General features: G+C 44.3%; 1 protein-coding gene across 1 annotated transcript in view; it reads left to right on the top strand.

Moving 5' to 3' along the window:
- The first annotated feature begins 6,643 nt into the window (after window positions 1-6,643).
- The window catches only part of cfap46 (cilia and flagella associated protein 46), a 575,305-nt gene continuing 558,323 nt past the window's right edge, over window positions 6,644-23,625 (top strand). Inside the window, exons 1-5 of the mRNA XM_085994743.1 lie at window positions 6,644-7,068; window positions 8,563-8,687; window positions 10,237-10,368; window positions 13,574-13,638; window positions 22,912-23,076. Of these exons, the coding sequence (XP_085850869.1) occupies window positions 7,017-7,068; window positions 8,563-8,687; window positions 10,237-10,368; window positions 13,574-13,638; window positions 22,912-23,076 (539 nt within the window). The 5' untranslated portion in view covers window positions 6,644-7,016. The remainder of the gene's footprint in view (window positions 7,069-8,562; window positions 8,688-10,236; window positions 10,369-13,573; window positions 13,639-22,911; window positions 23,077-23,625) is intronic.

Below are 23,625 nucleotides of genomic sequence, written 5' to 3'. Positions count from 1 at the left end.
AAAACTGTTCAGCCTCCATTGCCTTCAGTCCAGATCCAAGGTCGTCCCATCCTTTGCCGTCGAATTACAGTACGCAGACGATGCTTGCGTCTGCACACACTCGGAGGTCGAACTCCAAACCATCATCAACACCTTCACTGAAGAGTACGAGAGCATGGGCTTTACACTAAACATCCGTAAGACAAAGGTCCTCTACCAACCTGCCCCCACCACACAGTACTGCCCCTCTGATTATCAAAATCCACGACAAGGCCTTGGACAACATGGACCACTTTCCATACCTCGGGAGCCTACTGTCAACAAGGGCAGACATCGATGATGAAGTCCAACACCGCCTTCAGTGTGCCAGTGCAGCCTTTGGTCGCCTGAGGAAGAGAGTATTTGAAGACCAGGACCTCAAACCCGGCACCAAGCTCATGGTCTACAGAGCTGTAGTGATACCTGCCCTCCTCTATGCGTCAGAGACATGGACCATGTACAGCAGGCACCTCAAAGCACTGGAGAGGTACCACCAACGCTACCTCCGCAAGATCCTGCAAATCCATTGGCAGGATAGGCGCACCAACGTCGGTGTTCTCACTCAGGCCAACATCCCCAGCATCGAAGCTTTGACCACGCTCGATCAGCTCCGATGGATGGGTCACGTTGTCCGCATGCCCAATACGAGACTCCCAAAACAAGCGCTCTACTCGGAGCTCCAACACGGCAAGACAGCCCCAGGTGGGCAGAGGAAACGCTTCAAGGACACCCTCAAAGCCTCCTTGAAGAAGTGCAACATCCCCACTGACACCTGGAAATCCCTGGCCCAAGACCGCACAAAGTGGAGGAGAAGCATCTGGGAAGGCGCCGAACACCTTGAGTCCCTTTGCCGTGAGCAAGCGGAAGCCAAGCGCAAGCAGCGCAAGGAGCGCACGTCAACCCAAGCACCCCACCCACCCGCCGCTTCAACCACCGTCTGCCCCAGCTGTGACAGAGACTGTAGGTCCCGCATTGGACTCATCAGTCACGTGAGAACTCATATTTAATGTGGAAGCAAGTCATCCTCGGTTCCGAGGGACTGCCTAAGAAGAAGAATATTTAAGTGTGTTGAAAGTCATTTTGTTAATAAATTAAGCCTCTTTTGGAAAATGAATTGCCAGTGCCAGTTCTTTATCAAAAAAGACACATTGGCATGGTCATTTGTTGGAGTAAAAGTAGATAAATCTATAAATGAACAAGATTTGTGTGTAGCATACATACATACATCTATAATAGATCAGGCATAACACTTTTTTACACATACCCTGATTGGCTGAAATGTCATATTTATAAAATAGCAACAAATCACAACTGAACAAGTAGGAAATCTACCAAATGCTTCATGTAAAATGAATTACTTTGAAGTGCAGTCACTGAGACATGGGCAAACACAGCAGCAATTTTGTGCACAGGAAGGCCTGAAAAAAAGCAATGAGATGAACGATTAGTTATTAGTTATTTGTTGGTGTTGCTTGAGGGAAGAATGTTGGCTAAGAGTCCAGGAGAACACCTGGTCCTTCTTTGAAAAGTCTCATGGAATCATAGAATAGTACAGCACAGAAGGAGGTCATTCGACCCATCGAGTCTGCGCCGGCTCTTTGAAAGAGCAATCCAGTTAGTTCCACTCCCCACACTTTCCCCATATCCCTGCAATTTTTTCTCCTTCAAGTATTTGTCCAATTCTCTTTTGAAGGCCACTATTGAATCTGTATTCACCACCCTATCAGGCAGTACTGGAGGCTTTGCTAACATCAGCGGTATATATACCCCAATGCTTTCCTCCTGCTTTTGAATATTTGGACTAGCAATTGGTCTAAAGAAGACCGTGATCAAGGCACACAGTGTGCTAACTGCACAAGAAGTTTCAATAGCTAACACCATGCTACAAGTTGTGCACAAGTTCTGTTACCTAGGATCAACCGTATTGGATAACTTTCTCTAGATGATGAGCTAAACTCTTGTATCAGAAAGACAGCAACCACATTCTGCCAACTGACTAAGTGTGTCTGGAATAATAGAAAATGAACATTGAACACCCAGATATGGGTCTATGAAAAGTGCACTCTGAGCTCGCTGCTGTATGGTAGTGAGACCTGGACAACCTACAGCAGGTATGAGAGAAGGCTAAACTCTTTCCACATCTTCTGTCGTCATTGTACGCTAAATATCAAGTGGGATGACAAAGTTTCTGACTCCTAAGTACTTGAGGAAGCTAAGATTTCCAAGTCTAATAACTTTTCTCTACCACGGAAGCCTCTGGTGGCTTGGCCATCCATATCAGATGGAAGATGGGCATATTGAAAAGAATCTCTTATATGGAGAACTTGCAGATGCTTCAAAGCTGCTGGACCGACCTAGGCTCAGATTCAAAATCATTTGGAAGAAGGGCTTGAATACTTTCAACACCGACACTGAAAGCTAGGAAGATGTGGCTAACAACAGGCCACACTGGGTGGCTGTGCTTCATCAGGGAGTCACTGAGGCTGTGAGAGAGGACAGAGAAGAGGGCAAAGAGGAAAGTCCTTAAGATTTAATATTGTGTGGGCTTTGTCTTCTGGCCCTGTGATTTACACCCGTGCCATCTGTGGCATGGACTGTCACTAGATAATAGTACTCTTCAGCCAGTCACGATGTTCCAGCATGGCAAAGTAACTGAACTGCTTTGGTGCCGTTCGAGATGGACGGTTGCCATCAGTTAGTGGCATTTGGGGGATCAATCAGGAAGATACGGTGAAAATTTCCAGAATTATTTTTAGCTTTGGAGGTTTTTCACTGATCCACTGGAGGGCAGAAGCCCAACAGCACATAATATTGATTGATCTTTTTAGTTACTGAAATCACATTAACAGGTTTGAGGAATGAAGATCAAGCTCACTGATCTATTAGTGTTGTGCAGATCATCAATTGTCACTGCAGCACCATTCTGAATTTTGTAACAGCTATTATCACTAACAGTGCTGTCAGCTCTATAAATTGATGGTGCCATGATGCACAGTCAGAAGAAGCTTTTTTTAACCTGAGTTGTTATTGTGAGCCTAGAAAGAAACAGCTTAAAAAAGCCTTCTTATGCCTTCACCACACGATTGCTGATTCTCTGGATTTATGAGGTTAACAGTCCCATTGGATTAATAGACAGCACTTAGTGCTATCTATCACTCTATTTGAGTACTGGCACAAGTAGAGGCATCTAAAGATTGATTTGATCTGTGTAGTTCTATAGATTTAGAGAGAAATCAGAATAGATCTGTAGTTTCCATTTGAAGAGAATGGCCAGGTGCCCTGCTCCAAAACTTATGTCAATGCTGCTCTGTAACTGGTCACTAGGAGAAGCCCAGGAACAACCTGATTTACTTGCCCTCTAATTTTCCTTACTCTCCCCATCTCCATTGGCTGAAAAACACACTGTTCGACCATATAGTTCAGGCTAGACCATCAATCAAACTTATTACAAGAAAGAACTTAATGCATAAGTAAAAATAAATGCAGGAGAAGAATGTTAAACTTACACAATCATCAATCCTTGCCACCTCCTCCTCCATCTTTGCTTTCTCAACACTGGGGTCCATAGACTAGAGTGCACCCGGGGCATGACGGGTCGAGCCATCCACCGCCAAATCTGGCTTGGCCAAAAAAAGTGTTGTGTGTTTCTCTCCACAACCAAACTTTCCATTATTCCAGCTGGTTAAGGACAACCTCAGATTCCTTCTTCTCAGTGACAAACCACCTTGTCACGCTTCTTCTCCCTGTGCCCTCCACCCTCACCTTAGAACTAAATGTGATTTATTTTCTTTGTCTCCATGTCGTGGATTCTATCCACGTGATTGGTGCTGAGATTACTATGGGAATCCACAGTGGCAGGCATGTGTTCAGCCCACGTATCTCTTTGATTCAGTGTGATGGCTTTCAGCTTAAAGCATCATCAGCTTCCTGTGAGACCTGCATTTGCCATTACAGTCAGCACATTTCAAGGACAAATCATGCAGTACATTGGACTCTATCTGCTCAGGTCTGCTTTTCTTTCCCATGGGCACCTTTATGTTGCTATGTTCCATATAGCAGTAATATTGTGTAGCATGAAGTTTTTGATTGATTACATCATTTGCTTCAAAAACAACTGCTGTGTTTCAGTGTTCACCTGAGACTGTGATACACTTTTGTCATTTTGTATTTATTTATCATACCTTGGACGTTTATGTTCTGTTTCTTTGCAATAAACTGTAGAAATATTCGAGATGGAACATTTGCCGGGTTCACAGAGGCACATATTTGAGTGCTGGGTCTTTTGCAACTTTTCCATTCAATTTCAATTGCACTGCACAACAATTATCCTTGCAATTAACAATGCTATAGTTTTGCACATTTGATTGTTATGTTAGGTGCGTGGAAACAAATTGTTTCAAAAGTAGATAAATTAAAGGATTTCATGTTGCTACTAAACCTATCCTCATTTTTAATTGTTATGTTTCTTTTCAATGTTTAGTGTTGAAAAAAGATTGGATGGCTCATTCCAGAATGTTTGAGTTGGTTGTGAGTCAGTGGAAACCAGTGCTTGTCCTAGAAGAAGTGTGAAGTATGAAGTTCTTCAAGTGGGAGGGTGATGCTGACCGATGGCGTGATTTATATGCTGAAGGTGTCAATTATGCTATTGTGTTGCTTATATTTTGTATTTACTGGACAAATCTGCTTCTGATGTATTTATTGTTGCTGGTTCTCCGTGCTGTGGCTGCACAGTTATGTGTCCGAATGTTCTATTGGCAGTGAAGATTAAATGGTTGGAGATATTACACCTCATTTTTGATTTTCTGAAGTAAACAACACTGGTATAGACTTCTGTTAATGCTGTAGCTGTGTCCATATGGATGGTGAGAGCACAGCATTAGAATTTGCCAATGAATTTCTACAGATAGACATTATCCTTCTGCTTCTAGTGAGCACCGCTTGCCCAACTGTTAGAGACTCATGTAAGGGAACATGTTGCAAATAGTTACCATAATATGACTGAATTCAATATAGGTGTGAAAGGGAGAAGGGAAGGTCTCTACAGTGGGAGAAGGACTAATTGGCTAGCTCTACCAAAGAGCTGGCATAGGCATGATGGGCTGAATGGCCTCCTTCTGTGCTGTATCATTCTATGATTCTATTCTATGACCACAGTTAACTGGGCTGAACTGTTAATGGGTAAGCCTACAGACAGGTAGTGGGAAGTATTCAAAGAAATATTTCGTACAATACAAAACCAGGACATACCCCTTAATGGCAAAGGCTCCACGTGTAAAGTTAAGCAACCATGGTCAATAATGAGGTAAGAAACAATGTCAAGCGAAAGGAAAAGGCTTGCACAAGGAAAAGTGGAAATCCAGCAGACAGGGAGAGCTGTGAAAAGCAACAAGTGGATACCCCAAAAAATAACGAGGTGCAAAAAGGAATATGAAAATCACTAGCGAGATATCAAAGTTTATATATATATATGAGAAAGAGTGGTAAAGGGAAATGTGGGGCCATTAAAGACTCCACCACCGGCGTACCATGGCTGCAATGTGTAGCATCTACAAGATGCACTGCAGCAACTCACCAAGGCTTCTTCGGCAGCACCTCCCAAACCCGCGACCTCTTCCACCTAGAAGGACAAGGGCAGCAGGCACATGGGAACACCACCACCTCCAAGTTCCCCTCCAAGTCATACACTATCCTGACTTAGAAGTATATCGCTGATCCTTCATTGTCGCTGGGTCAAAATCCTGGAACTCCCTATCTAACAGCACTGTGGGAGTACCATCACCACACGGACTGCAGTGGTTCAAGAAGGTGGCTCACCACCACCTTCTCAAGGGATGGGCAATAAGTGCTGGCCTTGCCAGCAACGCCCAGATCCCATAAACAAATTTTTAAAAAATGCAGGCGAGACTATAATAAACAATAAGGAAATGGCAGACTTGTTAATTGAATACTTTATATTCATGTTCACAGTGGAGAAAGAGGACAAAATACCAGCGGTATTCAAGACTGAGGTTGATGGATTTTTAGGTAAGTTAAAGGATGAACTTGCCTTTATATAGCGTTTTTTATGACCCCAGGATGTCCTAAAGCACTTTACAACTAACAAAGTATTTTTTAAGTGTGTAGTCATTGTAGGAAGCGCGGCAGCCAATTTGTGCACAGCAAGGTCCCACAAACAGCTGTTAATCTGTTATGGTGATGTTGGTTGACAGATAAATATTGGCCAGGACACCAGGAAAATACCCCTGGTCTACTTCGAAATAGTGCCATGGGATCTTTTACATCCCATGGGGCCTCAAATTAACATCTCATCTGAAAGATGGCACTTCCGACAATGCAGCATTCCCTCAGTACTACATGGGTGTCAGCCAAATGTATACCTCAAACTAACTTTTCCAACTTCACCGCTTACTCCCCAAAGTTTGCCTGGTCGTCCTCAGTTGAGGACCAAGGTGCGAGTCTGAAATGCTTAACTTGCTTGCCCACAGATGCTGAGCGTTTCCAGCATTTTCACTTTTTTTTTGTTTTAGGTTTCCAGCAACCGCAGTATTTTGCTTTTTGTTGAGGCTGCACGAGGTTTGGTCAGTGTGAGCCGCCGTGGCAGGAGCGGCGCGTCCCGTTGCCGGGATACGGGCGGCAGCGAGCAGTCACCCTCCCTGGGCCGCGCTCCCGTTTTAATGTGTTGGGGCCGAAGGGCTTGATCGGGCGGGGATTGTGTGTCGGTTTTCCGAGGCCTCGGGGCTCTGCTTTGCCGCAGTCCGAGATCGGGAGTGGGCGCCGCAGCAACTGTGGAATAGATCGGCCCCTCCAGCCGCGGGCCCGGCCCGACCCGACCCGGCCTGGGTTATATTCCCTCCAGCCGCGGGCCCGGCCCGACCCGACCCGGTCTGGGTTATATTCCCTCCAGCCGCGGGCCTGCGTTCGGTCGCAGCGTCTTTTGTTGGATTTTGTTGTGAAATTTGAAAACTTGGATCGGCGGATATTGCAAACCCGGCTGCAGGATGGATATGAGCATCAGGCACCTGCTGGCAGCAGCGGCGGTCTGCGGCAGCGGTACTTACAGCCCATTCATTGCCCGTGTACTGAAGTCAGGGACAGCGCCGGGTTCAGAGTGCGGGGGTGACCGGGGTTGGAAAGCCTTGTCCGGCTTGTTGTCTTCCAGGCGCCGATCGCGGGCTGCTCGCTGAGTGCCGAAGCATCAACTCCGGCTACCTGCATTCACACAGCCTCAGCGCGGGTGCCGAGCTGAAACCGTGTCACAACCGCACTAAAACTTGGGGGTGTGAAAGGCTTGACTGGCCGCCTCCTCTGCTAGTTAGGGTGTCACTACATTTACACCAACTGCAGCCTTGCTGCAAAGTGAATGCTGCTTCGCACCGACTCTGCAGTTGTAGTGGAAATGCACCTACTGCTCTCTGAGCAAGGGAAGTTGAGCTGCTTACTGGCATCTATTTGCTCGTTAGATTAAAAAAGTTGGCACAACAATCTTTCAAACTCCTAGTGGTTTGCAGCAGGATGAAAGACAAACAGTGCGAGGCTGCCTCCTGGCGGCAGCCTAACTTGAATTGCTTCAGCTTTCCTTGGTTGACTGCTCCTGAATTATACTGTACAGTTTGTATTGATGTGAAGCCATTATCGACACACGCTGTATGGTGTAATAGGACGATACATTTTGCGATTGCCAACTATTGGTGAACCCTAGACAGTTAAGAATTAAAGGCTTTTGTCTATTGCCCAGATTTTGAGAGCTTTTTTTGGAAGAGTGTAATAAGTATGGAGACATTGTTGCTTAGTTTCTGTGCTTTGTTGTATTGTAAATTATTCACGGATGCTAATGAGAATGGAGATAACGGATGCAGCAAAAGATTTGGAGAATTATGTAGATCAGCTATGCAACTGTAAATTAAATTTAACACTGATAAATATAAGGTGTTGCATATTGGTTGAAAAAAATGTACATTATTGTAACTATAAAACTAATGAGATTGAATTAACAGAAGGACAATGGTTAGGTACAATGGAGGTCAGTTGCTTCCCCACAGGGGAATGCTAATATCTTCTAGCACTGATTTCGGAATGGTATTTGCTGATGCCTATTAGCATGCTATCTACTATTTTGGGATAGTGCTTAGCACAATGAGACCCAAATAAGGGAAGGGGAGAAGATATCTTAAAGCATCTAACAATGAAGCCCAGAAGTAACTGTTACTGATATTAGTGGGCTAATGTTTAACTTTTTATGATGACATTCCCTTTTATGCTATTTTAATGCCGGCAATAACCTGTTTATTTTAAGTAGCTTAATACCTCCAATAAAATAGTCAAGAGTGGAATGTTGTGAATTCATTAAATGTTTGGCTGGTGGTATCGCTAACTGTCATTTTTGAGGTTTAGTACCTTCTCTCATTTTATAACCTCTTTGTCTTTTAGCATTTAGATAAATACAATATTTTATGAAAAAAATTAGTACAATGTTATGTGCAAGGTGTTTTAAAAATCTTTAACATTTATACTTATCAAATTTATTTTCTTTCAATTATTTTTTAGATTTCAGTACTTTGAAAAAAGCTTATGAATTAATAAAACTAACCACTGAAGAAAGATCTACATTGGCTGGAACAGAGACTGTTAGCTCAGATTTATATGTGCTCTGTGCAGAACTGGCACTGCAGGTAGTGAAATATCTGTCACCAGTATAAAATACTGCTTGCTTTTCAATCTGAATGTTGAAATCATTGACTCCATTTCAGACTAGAAATGTGCTGATGTTTTTCCTTCTGCTATAATATTAGTCAATTATGATAACAGCAAATACAAGCCACCTTTCTTACAATAAACTTTGTCAGTCAAAAATTATACTACTAGTCTTGCAGTTGATCGGGATTTTTGAATTTGATTGTTAGAATTTTGCACAGTGTAAAGTAGATATTAAATTACTTCTATACTGCCACAGATCACATTCAGACCCGTTTTACCCACATTCAGACCCGTCTCACCCTCCTGACTAGTTTGGCAGCAGTTACAGGGGAAGTGCATATTCTGGTAGGAAATGGCTAGAAAGAGAAAACATTTTTTTTAGTAGATGGCTAGAAGGGATGGACAGACTAATATGTTGCTGGGAAAAACATGCTCATTTTACTTTCAGTAATTGAATGCATACTATTAGACTGAAGTTAACAGATAGCAATCATTTACAAAAACTAAGGTTATGGATACAATTGTCAGTAATTTATTCACCTTCCAGCTTAATGGGGTGGAATCTTAAGATGGACTAGTCCAACTTGGGTCACTATGGGGGAGCAGTGTAGGAGGCCATGAGCCAACCAGACTCAATGCAAGCTTCAGGAACAATATCTCATTTTTCTCCTGGATGCTCTGCAGCCCTCTGTTCTGATCATTAACTTTAACAACGTCATAGCTTAGCCGTCTTATCCATATTCTTTTTAGCTGGGGGTGTGTGATGGGTCATTTAGCATGTGGAGGAGATAAGATGGGCGGGTACTTCAGGTCTCAGATCTAGCCCTTTCTTTTTCTCTTTTTGAGACTGTTAGACCCACTGTCAGCATTTCCAGTTTTCATTTCAGAGCTCCTGCATCTTTCTTCTTTCCATCTACTCTTTTTTGTTGTAGTATTAGGTTTTCCCATGCTTTTGACCATTTTAGCTATTACATATTCTTTTGTTCTTTTAATGTCTTCCTTGCCTCATTAAATGACCTTTTCTACCATTTAACAGGTTTTCCAATAAGTGGTGTGCAGGCCATTCAACCCATTAGCTTCCTTTTATATGATCAGAGTGTCTGTCATGTGTCCCTTGTTCTATTTTTGTTTTATTTCATTCTCATTCACTCTATAGAGGGGCTTTATTACCTTTCAGTTTCAAATTCTGAGGGACGGCCTTACAATGTTAACCTGTCTTATCTCTTTATAGATGCTGAATGCCTTGCTGTATATTTTCAGCATTTGCAGTTTAGTTCTTTATAAATGTTTCCAATAATATTCTGGATTTGGTTTAGCTTGCAGATCGAGCTTACATAGATCGTTAGAGTTCAACTTTCCAAACTTTTTATCTCCAGCCTAGTTGAAGAGGGAAAATAAAAGTGATGCCGCATTTCTTCTTTGTAACTGACATTTTTTGTATTTTTAACGTATTTTGTAAAAATTTTGTACAAATTTCTCCTGTAATGTATGTTCACTTATATACAGGAACTTTTTCTCTTTTAGTTTGAGCACCAAGATATTAGCCAGGATTGCCTGAATATGTATTTCAAGGGAGCACTTCCATACAATCAGTTTTTGGGTAGAGCATATCTTTGCCAAGCTCAGCTGTGCGCTCCAAAATCTGCCGCAGACACAGTAAGATTTGTTTTACTTATTTAAATACAGTAATTAAAATGATTTCAAAGCAAAACCTTCTTAGCAAATGGCTGTGATATGTCATAAATAAGTGAACTTTGAGAACTGTGTGAATAGTTTACTTTTAACCATACACGTATGTGTGCTTGTATATAAAATAAAATACCTGTAGATCTTCTGGCAAGTTAGATGACATCCTGTTGTATCACAGGCTTGCTTTTTCCTTTAAAACATAAAGGGAGTGATTTTCAACTGCTGGCCACCTGTTTCTCGCCTGAAAAGTAGGTGGCTGGCAAGTAAAAATCAGGTTTAGCGGGCAGGTATCATGGCCACCCTATTGACTCACAGGGCCCGATTGATGTATTTTTCAGGCAGGCCCGTAAAAAGGTGAGCTGCCTGCCTGCCTAAAACAGATGGGAGGCTGCTTAAATATGCTGGCTGCAGAGCCCCAATTGTAATTTTCAGGTATGAATATTTGTACCAGGCGTTAAACATCCTAACCAACGGGTTTTTCTTACATTGGCAAGAATGGATGGGGTGCAGCCTTTCCGCTGACTTACCCACCTGTTACCTCAAGTCTAATTATCACTTCATTAATATTAATGAGGGATATTTGTTAGTTGGCAGGCGCTTGTAAATTTCCAGCTGCAGATCAGATGAAACCAAGGTGAAATGACTGGCACTATTTCTGTGTTTTTCATACAGTACTTCTGACACTTTGAAAATTTGAAAATCAGCTAGACAGAATCAGCTTTGCTCAATTGGTAACATTTTCACTGGTGAAGCCCAATCCAGGATTTGAGCACAAAGTCTCGGCTGATGCTTCAGTGCAGTACTAAGGGAGTGCTACATTGTTGGTGCTGTTCTCCAGATTAGATAGTAAATTGAGACCTCATCTGCTTATTTTGGTGGATATTAAGGACCTCATGGCACAATTTCAAAGGGGGGAAGGGAATTTTCCCAGTGGCCAACATTCCTCCCTCAATCAGTGCCCTCCAAAAGAGATTGGGGGTCATTTTGACTTCGGCCGACAGTGTAAAATGGGCGGTATCAGATCAGCTGCCCGTTCTACATCTCTCCTGATTTTCATTTCCAAGGAAGTCAAAGTATTATGGGACTGTGTGCCATAATGGGAGTGTGGACTGCCCTTTCACCGATATAATCTGGGTTTTAATCCAACCGAAGTGATGAAATAAGTCTCTGTCTATTGATTTACATGAAGTTGAAATTTTTATTCCAAGTGGGAGCAGCCCTGCAGCACTGAACTGTCTATAGAATGGCATTGATCTGGCTGTCCCACTCAGAGGCCATAAGAATGGCTGCTGGAGGAAATAATTGTTCTTTCTGCTAAAGATACATTTTGGGATAGTAATTTAGAAGCTTTACTTTGGTCTGCTACAGCTAGCCCAGGAATAATGCTGACACAGGGTGCCCAGAATGGGAAAGTGTTCCATTCCCCAGCACTGACAATACTCTCACCTTGAGAACAAAAACTTATTTAATGTCATCTTCCAGTCAGATACAGCATGAACTGACAGCTCATGATACCTGGATGAACATTGAACCTTCTGACATTTGATAGGCATTACAGAACAATCCATCCATTGTCCAATAACAGATCTACCATTTGACTAGCTATAGTTCACCAGACTACTGTGACTTTAAGCCAAATGATTGGACTTTGCATTCCAACCTACAGAAACATTAGCTGCCCCAAGGAAATTGCTGGCTAAAGTCCATTTTAAAAGTTTCAGGGCACTGGCACACATGGATGCCCGACTGATTGATGTGCCTAATACATCCTGGTCATCAGTGTCCGTAGATACTGCCTGCCTGGCATCATATTGCCCACATTTGCCCTTTAGGCACACAGTCAGCTCTCTCTGGCCATAATGGCTGACAGCATGCAGGTGGTTTGCTGATGGCTGTTCCAGCTTGTGTGACCATGCCAAATGAAAGCAGCTGTTCTGCTCTAGCCTGAGTGTCCTTATCAATTTACATAGAATATTCGTTTTATATATTTATTGCCGTTTTGGATAGACCACAGAGAAAGACCCGGATATTGACGGGCAGGTTTGGTAAGCGGGGGTGGGAATGGGGCATGGAGTTTCAGACAGGAAACCTGGAGGTCCAGGAAGTTTTAACTCTACAGCGTGTGAATTATTTTAACAGGATACTCACCCTCCCCCGCCCCCCCCCCCCCACCCCCGGAAGTCAACCTGATTGACAGGTTTGACTTCCAGTCAGACGGAGAGCACTCCGGAGCAGGCCGGAGCCACAGGTAAGGAGCCTGCAGCTGCTAGTGGGAGCGTAGGGGAGTCCAAACCCGGGGGGTCCAATCCACGACCCCGAGGGCCTGTCTGATCCTCGATTAGGGGGTATTTGTATGGGGGGTAGTCCAATTCAAGGGAAGACGGTAGCTTGGGGGGGCTGTGGAAAGCACTCCTGCTCCTCCTGGCCCACAAGCAGTGCTGTAAAGGCACTTACCTTCTCCCCGAAGCTGTCCTCACCTCCCTTCAGCTGCTGGGTTTCCTGAGGCCTGGGAAACCCAGCTGGCCAGGGTTGAACTTGCAAAAAAAGGATTTAAATGGCCAACCTGCCTCCTGGGAGTGAGTTGGCTTGCCGTCCCTTGTCCCGCCTCCTTTAAGTGGATGGGTTGGAGGCGGGTTTGAGATTTTTAACATTTTAATATCTCACCGACCCCAACACACCCGTTTTTGGGGGTTAAAATTTACTGCAAAGTTTTTAAATTAGGATTGGTCAATTTCAATGTTATTTTGCAGTTGGGATTTATGCTCAAATGGTCATGCAGTGTTCTACTAATGGAGTTCCTGAACCGATAGAAAATATAATTTAAAATTGTTTAGACTGCATAGTGTGCGGAATAGGGATGAATCTGCATTACGCTTATTCAGAAAGCATAGCATGCAATTTGATGAACAGGACATAACAAATGTTTATGAAATTCACGAGTGCTTGATGAAACTCTAACCTGTGTTTCTTTTTCATAGGCTGACGGTTTTGTGCAATTCCAACATTTTCTGTTTTATTTTGGATTTAAAGCTTTGCATCATATTCAAATATTTTGATATGGAGTGGTGTGAGCATCCTCAATGGGGAAAAAAGTCCCATTTCTAAGTTTGCATTCCTTTTCTTGGAAAAGTTAAATAATTTTAACTGCCTAACTGCATGTTTTCTTTTCCAGAATGATTTGACTAAGGCTGTACGGTACATCCTTAATGCTATAACATCCGCAAAAGCTGAAAGCAGGTATGATAGTTTTAGTGTAGCTAATGAACAAGTCATAGTTATAAGTGCAAAATAATTCAAATATTATTGATATAACATACAAGCAGTCCTATGAGATAGACGAAAGAAGGATGAATTGTCTCTTTTCCTAAACCCTTCTCTCTTTTCGGTTACAAACTTTGAAAAATGCCTATCTAATGTATCTTCAGCTGTTGCTTTGATTGCGCTGTTTACTCCCACATTTTTGTACTGTTCTCAACTATCTTCATGAACAAGTAAAACACCAGTAATGCAAACTTTTAAAGCATTAAAAAAATGCACCACCTCTGTTAGGTACTTTACACTTAGATCTAGGATGATACACATTTACTTAAGGAAACCTGATCATGTTGTACCATTGTTTCTCTCTGTGTTGCTGCAGGTAATGCAGGCCCACTTGAAGAGCGTAACACAGGCATGATCAATCCATGTGTGGCTAGGGATGCATCACAAGCTTCCTGCATTGAGGAACACTGATGTATATGAATTCCTGGATAATTCCAGTTATTTTACCAGTTGCCTGTTTGATAGCTGGAATTTATGTTGTTTCCTTCAATTTGTGGCTTTCTGTGAACCATCCTAGTATAAAGAGTTTTCCTGTACAATCTTCGGGGGGAATTTTGCCAGCCCTGGGGAGGCGGGTTTGGTGGCAGGACTGCCGGGAAAATGGCAGAATCTGGGGGCGGGTGCCCATCCCGCCCCCAACCTGCCTCCATGCCATCTTCCCAGGAGGCGGGTACCCGACCCGCGCTGGGAGCCGCCTCCCCAAGGCGGAAAGAGAATTATAGCCACTTAACTGCCTGTTAACATGTAGTTAACAGGCAGTTAAGAGGGTTATCCCCATTTTACCCCTGCAAGTGCGGGCTTCCTGATGTCGGGAAACCCTGCCAGGGTCACCAAGGCGAGCAGAGGGTCTGTGGGGGTCTGCGGGTACCAAAAGTGCGCTGTAGAGGTGAGTAATGGGTGCAAGTGTGGAGCGGTAAGTATGTGAGGTGAGTGTAAAGTGAAAGAAAATGTTTACTTACCTTTGTTTCTTCCTGCAGGCTTCAACAGTTGGGGAACCGGAGACTCCCGCATCTCACCGGCAGAGATGACAGAGGCTGCTGCATTCTCCGATGCAACAGCCACCTGATTTCTGCTCAGCAGATAGGTTTGATGAGTCTTGAATACAAGGACTCATCAAACAACAGAGAATGTCAGTGTTTGACAGCTTCACAGAGCTGTCAAACGATGACAATTCATCTGTCCAAAATCATTCGCTGATGTTCTCTGTCACCGGTTTTCCCTTAATTGGCCTGCTAAACCCACTGGGCAGGCTTAACAAGGTCAATCAAGGGAAAATAGCATGGGTTGGCCAGAAGTCGATGGAGGCGGGACTAAAACCTGACAAGTGGGAGTCCCGCTTCCAAAAGCTCCCCATTGGCAAAATCCAGCCTGGTACTGGGCACTGTGTTTGGATAATTTGCTGTGACTGCTTGGTGACATTCAGATGGAACCAAAATTTATTTTGGTTGCCCAGATTAATGTAAGTGGTCTCATTCTTCTTCCACTTCTACAAGTTATTCATAATGGACATCATCAGAGTAAACCTTGAGGCTATATTTTACACTATCATCTTTGAGTGTACATTGCCAAATCATGTTTACATAGAACTGAACTGTTCTCTCTCGACTATGTTGTGAAGTACAACACTGAAGGAGAATTGATTGAGCAGACTCTTGTATGTGTAGGAATTTCTTAAGTCATAAACATGTTAATTTGGCCACACTAAAGTGCACATCTTAACCTTAATCCTGTGCAGCGGACTGTGTCCATTTCCCCCTTCCGCCAAATTTGCAAACATGCATTCCCTTTCCTTTTCACATGCATCGGTTTTCTTTCATGCAGTATCCTACTTCCAGTATTAAGTTTTCTTCGGAATTTGCAGTGGCATTCGCCGTTATTACCCCTTTGGAACTGACACACCTTCAGGATGTAGCGCATGCGCATTAAACGTGGAAATCTTGAAGTTGCAGTCAGGCATTCACTGCCCCGACAATGGCTGCGCTGTGTATGAGCTGTGTATGCACCCGTAGGGACCTTGCAAGTGCCGGTTTCAGGCATGTGAAGCGCATATGTGGTGCATATAGGTACCAACGATATAGGTAAAAAACGGGATGAGGTCCTAAAAGCTGAATATAGGGAGTTAGAAGGTAAATTTAAAAAATAGGACCTCAAAGGTAGTAATCTCAGGATTGCTACCAGTGCCACGTGCTAGTCAGAGTAGAAATAGAAGGATATTTCAGATGAATACGTGGCTAGAGGAATGGTGTGAGGGGGAGGGATTCAAATTCCTGGGACATTGGAACCGGTTCTGGGGGAGGTGGGACCAGTTCAAACCGGACGGTTTGCACCTGGGCAGGGCCGGGACCGATGTCCTAGGGGGAGTGTTTGCTAGTGCTCTGGGGGCGGGTTTAAACTAAAATGGCAGGGGGTTGGGAACCTGAGCAGGGAGACAGAGGAAAGGGAAACAAGGATAAAAGCAAAAGATAGGAAGGAGAAAAACAAAAGTGGCAGTCAGAGAAATCAACGGTTTAAATCAAACATGGCCACAGTAAATAATAATTCTAATAGGTCTAAGAGCGTTAAAAAAGCAAGCCTGAAGGCTTTGTGTCTTAATGCGAGGAGCATTCGTAATAAGGTGGATGAATTAGCTGCGCAAATAGAGGTAAACAAATATGATTTGATTGGAATTACAGAAACATGGCTCCAGGGTGGCCAAGGCTGGGAACTCAACATCCAGGGGTATTCAATATTCAGGAAAGATAGGCAAAAAGGAAAGGGAGGTGGGGTAGCATTGCTGGTTAAGAAGGGATTAACACAATTGTAAGGAAGGATATTAGTTCTGATGATGTGGAATCTGTATGGGTAGAACTGAGAAATACCAAGGGGCAGAAAACGTTAGTGGGAGTAATGCGGAGGTTGGGATGGCATTAAAAGGGAAATTAGAGACGCGTGCAGTAAGGGCACAGCAGTCATCATGGGTGACTTTAATCTACATATTGATTGGGCTAACCAAATTAGTAACAATACTGTGGAGGAGGAATCCCTGGGGTATTTACGGGATGGTTTCCTGGACCAATATGTCGAGGAACCAACCAGAGATCAGGCCATCTTAGACTGGGTATTATGTAACGAGAAAGGATTATTTAGCAACCTTGTTGTACGAGGCCCCTTGGGTCGGAGCGATCATAATATGATAGAATTCTTCATTAAGATGGAGAATGAAGTAGTTGACACAGAGACTAGGGTCCTGAATTTAAATAAAGGGAACTACGATGGTCTGAGGCGCGAGTTGGGTAGGATTGATTGGGGAATGTCACTCAAAGGGTTGACGGTGGATAGGCAATGGCAAACATTCAAAGACCGCATGGATGAACTACAGAATTTGTTCATCTCAGTTTGGCATAAAAATAAAACAAAAAAGGTGACTCAACCGTGGCTAACAAGGGAAATTAGGGATAACATAAGATCCAAGGAGAGGACATATAAATTGACCAGAAAAAGCAGTAAACCTGAGGATTGGGAGCAGTTTAGGATTCAACAAAGGAGGACAAAGGGATTAATTAAGAAGGGGAAAATAGAATATGAGAGTAAGCTTGCAGGGAGCATAAAAAGTGATTATAAAAGCTTTTATAGATATGTGAAGAGAAAAAGATTGGTGAAGTCAAGCGTAGGTCCCTTGCAGTCAGAATCAGGGGAATTTATAATGGGGAACAAAGAAATGGCAGACCAATTAAATACATATTTTGGTTCTGCCTTCACAAAGGAGGACACAAATAACCTCCCAGAGATGTCGGGGAACATAGGGTCTGATGAAAGGGAGGAACTGAAAGAAATCAGTATTTGTAGGGAAATGGTGTTAGGGAAATTGATTGGATTGAAGGCCGATAAGTCCCCAGGGCCTGATAATCTACATCCTAGGGTACTTAAGGATGTGGCCCTAGAAATAGTAGATGCATTGCTGATCATCTTCCAACATTCGATGGAATCTGGAACAGTACCCATGGATTGGAGGGTAGCTAATGTTACCCCACTATTCAAAAAAGGTGGTAGAGAGAAAACGGGGAAATACAGACCAGTAAGCCTGACATCGGTAGTGGAGAAAATGCTAGAGTCCATTATAAAAGATGTAATAGCAGAGCACTTGGAAAACAGTGACAGGATCGGACAAAGTCAGCATGGATTTACAAAAGGTAAGTCGTGCTTGACTAATCTACTGGAATGTTTTGAGGATGTAACTGGTAAAATAGATAAGGGAGAACCAGTGGATGTGGTGTATTTGGACTTTCAGAAGGCTTTCGGTAAGGTCCTGCATAAGAGATTAGCGTGTAAAGTTAAGGCACATGGGATTGGGGGCAAGGTATTGACTTGGATAGCGAACTGGTTGGCAGACAGAAAGCAAAGAGTTGGAATAAACGGGTCTTTTTCCGAGTGGCAGGCAGTGACTAGTGGGGTACCGCAGGGATCGGTGCTAGGACCCCAGCTATTCACAATATATATTAATGATCTAGACAAGGGAACTAGATATAATATCTCCAAATTTGCAGATGACACAAAGCTGGATGGGCGTGTGTGCTGTGAGGAGGATGCCGAGAAACTCCAGGATGATTTGGACAGGTTGGGTGATTGGGCAGAAGCATGGCAGATGCAATATAACATGGCTAAATGTGAGGTTATCCACTTTGGTGTCAAAAACAGGAAGGCAGATTATTATCTGAATGGCAATAGATTGGGAGAAGGGGAAGTGCAACGAGACCTGGGTGTCCTTGTGCACCAGTTGCTGAAGGTAAGCATGCAGGTGCAGCAGGTGGTTAAGAAGGCAAATGGTATGTTGGCCTTTGTAGCGAGAGGGTTTGAGTACAGGAACAAGGATGTCTTGCTCCAGTTGCACAGGGCCTTGGTGCGACCACATCTTGAGTATTGTGTGCAGTTTTGGTCGCCTTATCTGAGGAAGGATGTTCTTGCCATGGAAGGAGTTCAGTGAAGATTCACCAGGCTGATACCTGGGATGGCAGGAATGACGTATGAGGAGAGATTGGGTCGATTGGGCTTGTACTCGCTGGAGTTTAGAAGAATGAGAGGGGATCTCATTGAAACTGATAAAATTCTGACAGGACTGGACAGACTAGATGCAGGAAGGATGTTCCCGATGGTCGGGGAGTCCAGAACCAGGGGTCACAGTCTAAGGATAAGGGGTAGGCCATTTAGGACAGAAATGAGGAGGAATTTCTTCACCCAGAGAGTGGTGAACCTGTGGAATTCTCTACCACAGAAGGCAGTAGAGGCCAATACATTAAATATATTGAAGAAGGAGTTGGATATATTTCTTAAGGCTAAAGGGATCAAGGGGTATGGGGAGAAAGCAGGGACCGGGTACTGAATTTGGATGATCAGCTATGATCGCATTGAATGGCAGAGCAGGCTCGAGGGGCCGAATGGCCTACTCCTGCTCCTATCTTCTGTGTTTCTGTGTAAAACCGGCACTTCTGATCTGTCATGAATCCTCTTGACAGATCCTCTGCCAGCCCTGGAGAAGGGCCTCTGCGAGTGGAGAGTTCCGCTTTCTGCAGAACCTCCGCCTGCTGCAAACCCTTAAAAATCTTATTCCTGGTAAAAGCAAGCATAAGGCCTGCTTTTACCAACATGAGTTTAAAAAAGTAAAAAAATATTTTTTTTTCACTCATTTATAATTTAAAAATACTTTTTAAAAAAAAGTAAGTTTATTTTTCTTTAAATTTTTTTTTAATGTGTTTTAACTAATTTAAAAAACGTGATTTTAAAAAAATATTTAATGTTTTGTGTGTTTTTTGAGTGATCCCCATTCATACGTTTGACGGGTCTGAGTTGAGAGACCTGTCAAAAGTATGAAGGGGGATTCCCTTCTTTGATTGGTTCCCCATGGCCCATGTGATCCCAGGGACGCTTGCGAACTGCCTTGCGCCCCTGCGCATTTTGTAGAGCAGAGGCCCAGGAGCGGAAATGGCTGGACCTCCGGAGCCCTCAGGTAAGGGCGTAGATTTTTTCCAGATCGGAGGCCTCCACACGCATGTAGCCAATTTCTTTCACCAATAAGGCAAATGTCAGATTTGGGCAGTTTCTGAAATCAAAATCTGACATTTGTCTTACTAGGTTGAAAATTGGCTACTATGGCTGGAATTTCCCCTGCCGAGTCGGTTCGGGTGCGTGCAGGCTGCTGAGCGGGTCAGTACCGCAATGTATTGATCAGCCTGCTCTTCATAGCGACTTTAGCGTAATGGCCCCTATTAAGGCAGACATGCGCGTTTCCTGGCCCTATTAAATGGTGTGGGTTTGATGACGTCATCGAAGACTCATTTCCAACGGCGATATTTAAAGCAGCCGTGGCCACATCGCATTTCAAGGTTCATGTAGGAGTGTGGAGGGAGTTTTGGAGAGGAGTGTGTTGTTGCTGAGAAATAGAAAAATGAGTTCACAAAGACAGAGGGCTGCACCACGCTTTTCCGATGAATCGCTATATATTCTTGTGGCGGGAGTCAGAGCACGCAGTGAGGTCCTCTTCCCTGCTGATGGGCGGAAGACACCTCCCTAAGAGACCAAAAGGGCCTGGCTCCAAATTGCTGAGATCAACAGCAGGGATGTCGTAAGGAGGACCTGGATACAGAGCAGGAAACGCTTCAATGATCTTATGAGATCAGGAAAGGAGAGTGCAAAGCCACACTCACCCTCATTCTGCTGTGCCTGTCAACACATCCCCATCACTCTGCCTTCCCAAGCCTACTCCTGCACATCATTCCTCACACCAACATACCTTGCACATCCACCCATCCCTCTCTATGTATATTCTCAAATCCCCATCTGACTAACCACCCCTCACACTCACCCTCATCCTAATGTAATCATACCAATTAACAACACAGAAAGAGGCCATTTGCCATTGGCACCCCACTCCCTCATAGTCACCTTCTACAGATGTTACCCACACATTCTTTACACTCATTCCATCACTCTCACTCAAACTTCTCTTTCCCTCCTTACAGGAGAAGAGAGTGCACAACAACAGGGAGAGGAAGAGAAACGGAGGTAGGCCTCCATCCTTCAGTACTTTAACTGCAACAGAGGAGTTGGCCCTGGAGATCTCGAGAGTTGCAGACGTTGGGAGACAGAGAGAGGGGGACATCTCAGCAACCCGGCGACAGAATTACATCTCATACAGCCACATTGCATACAGCAGCCACTCATATGGTGACTGATGTCAGCAGCCAGTGAATGTTCATCATGTGCATAATGGTATCGTTACCCATTCTTAATATAACATTTCTAAATCATCTCTTTACTCTCCCACAGGTCCATCAAGAGCACCCCACCTGCAAGTGAGCAAGAGCAGATGGTGTTGACAGGAACAGCAGTGGAGACTCCTTTCCGGAGGGCGCAGGACGCTCCAAGCTCTGCTGAGCTGCATGCCGATGCTGAGCCTCAGGCCATCGAGAAAGAGGGTGATCCTGGACTGGCAGCAAGAAATGCAGGAGGCTCTGGCAGGTTTTGCAGCTGCAATGTCTGCAAATGTGCAGAGAATGGAGGAGTCCATCTTCAACATGAGCATCACCATGTCGCAGGCGATGGCGATGATGTGCTCTTCCATGGAAAGGATGGCCACCTGCAAGGAGCAGCAAATGCGCCACTCACATCAACACATACTAGCTATGGAGAACAGATGGCAGATGCTCATAGACTTCCTTTCTAGGCGTGATCTAAACGTAGACTTGGGTCCTCATGGCCCCATTGCTGTGCAGCACTGTGCTCTCCAGCTCCTTGCTAGCAGGGGGAAGTACGGGTGGCCCGTAAGAGGGGTGATGGGGAGAGGGGACATGGAAGTGGGGCTCCTCTCAAAGCGCTTCCACTTCTCCCCTGTTGCCCGCCCCCTCAGTCAGAGCCCCAGATGCTTCCTCGGATCGCAATGGCCGAGTCTGCCCCTGCACAGTCGCAGGAGGAGCAGACTTTGGCGTGACCCTCACAGGTTCCAAAACCCAGAGGACATCCCCCAAAAGTGTCAAAACTTTTGCAGTTGGGAAGTGAGCAGCCTGCCTCTACCTCTGCTGAAGCCACAGGGGGTACACCTCGTAGAAGCACGTGGAAAAGAAAAATGACACAAAAGTAGATGCACAAGGGTAAGCACATAGGTGTATAAAGATGTGTTATTGTTAAGGTTCCGTTACTGTTGTCACACATATAAAAGTATTTCTTTTCACCATTTTCCGGTCATGCCCATTTTTGTCTGCTACTTTGGAAGTGGCTTTTTGAGTAGGAGTGAATGGTGAGACATAAGGGAGTCACTGTGAAAGGAATGGCTCGTTCATTGTAGGGATGCTTTCTGGTGTTGTTGGGTGGGGGGGACTTGGCACAGCATGTGGCAGCCATATGGGTGCAATGCAGGAAGTTAAGTAAATCTGGCCATTATGAGGCCTTCCCGGGCAGCAATGTGCTCCAGTGCTGGTGCCATCTAGATCTCAGGTTGCTCCTGCTCCTTTTCCTCATCTTCCAGCTGATACTTCTCCTCTGAAGAGGCTTGCGCCTTGCTCCTCATGCAGCTCTAATCCTCATTGCTGCATTATGTTGTGCAGAGCACAGCAGATGACAACGATTCTGGAGACCCTAGCTTGTGTGTACTGAAGGGCTCCTCCATATCTGTTAAGGCATCTGAAGCGCATCATGTGCATGCCTATTGTCTGCTCTATGACGCATCTCGTGGACATGTGGCTTTCATTAAAACGCTACTCGCGCTCATTGCTTGGCCTCCTCAAGGGTGTCATGAGCCACATCTTCAGTGGATAGCCCTTGTCTCCAAGTAGCCAGCTAGTTAAATGTATTTGGAGGTGCGAAGAGCTGAGGGAGGGTGGACTGGGGCAGGACGAACGAGTCATGTCAGCTGCCAGGGAATTTGGCGCACACAGGCATGATGATCTTCCTATGGTTGCAGACCAGCTGTACATTGAGGGAGTGGAAGCCCTTGGGGTTCACAAACACTCCTGGGTGATGTGGGAATGCCCTGATGGCCACATGTGCGCAGTCGATGAGGCCCTGCACCCGTGCGAAGCCAGCCAGCCAGAGCCGCAAAGCTGAGCGTCCGCTCACTAACACTGGCTTCCATTTCCCAGATTATATATCCTAAATAGTGGGTTAACAGTTATGCCGTAAAAGTGAGCCTTTAAAAAGAAATTTAAAAACATTGTTTTACAGATACCATTTCTTGATTTACAATGCATCCGTTCTATATTGGAGGATGATAAGGCCATTTTTAAAGCCAGGCTTCTGCAATTATGTGATCATCAGTCTGTCTGAAATTATAAAAGCATTGCAGTTCATTGAAGACGTGGACTATGAATGGAGGGCTGAATTAAGAATGTAAGCTACTTATTATTTTTCTTTCACTATGAAACCACATGTTTAACCCACAATTGTATCAGCAATCAAATAGCATTGTAGTACTAGAACTTTGTGGTTTCAACTTTCTAAAAGGCAATATTTGTAATATTTCAACAACAACAACTTGTATTTATATAGTGCCTTTAACGTAGCAAACCGTCCCAAGGTGCTTCATGGGAGCGTTCTAAAACAAAATTTGACACCGAACCACATAAGGAGATATTAGGGCAGATGATCAAAGCTTGGTCAACGAGGTAGGTTTTAAGGAGCATCTTAAAGGAGGAAAGAGAGGTAGCAAGGCGGAGAGGTTTAGGGAGGGAGTTCCAGAGCTTAGGGCTTCGGCAGCTGAAAGCACGGCCACCAATGGTTGAACGATTATAATCAGGGATGTTCAAGAGGGCAGAATTAGAGGAGCGCAGATATCTCGGGGGGGTTTGGGGGGGGGGTTGGGGCATTGTGGGGGTGGAGGAGATTACAGAATTAGGGAGGGGCGAGGCAATATAGGGATTTGAAAACAAGGATAAAAAT

This window comes from Somniosus microcephalus, chromosome 8 (assembly GCF_052327205.1).
Source record: "Somniosus microcephalus isolate GS21.2 chromosome 8, FLI_Smic_1.0, whole genome shotgun sequence".
Classification (NCBI taxonomy): Eukaryota; Metazoa; Chordata; class Chondrichthyes; order Squaliformes; family Somniosidae; genus Somniosus; species Somniosus microcephalus.
The sequence above is the reverse complement of the archived record's forward strand: the minus strand, read 5'-3'. Positions and strand labels throughout refer to the sequence as shown.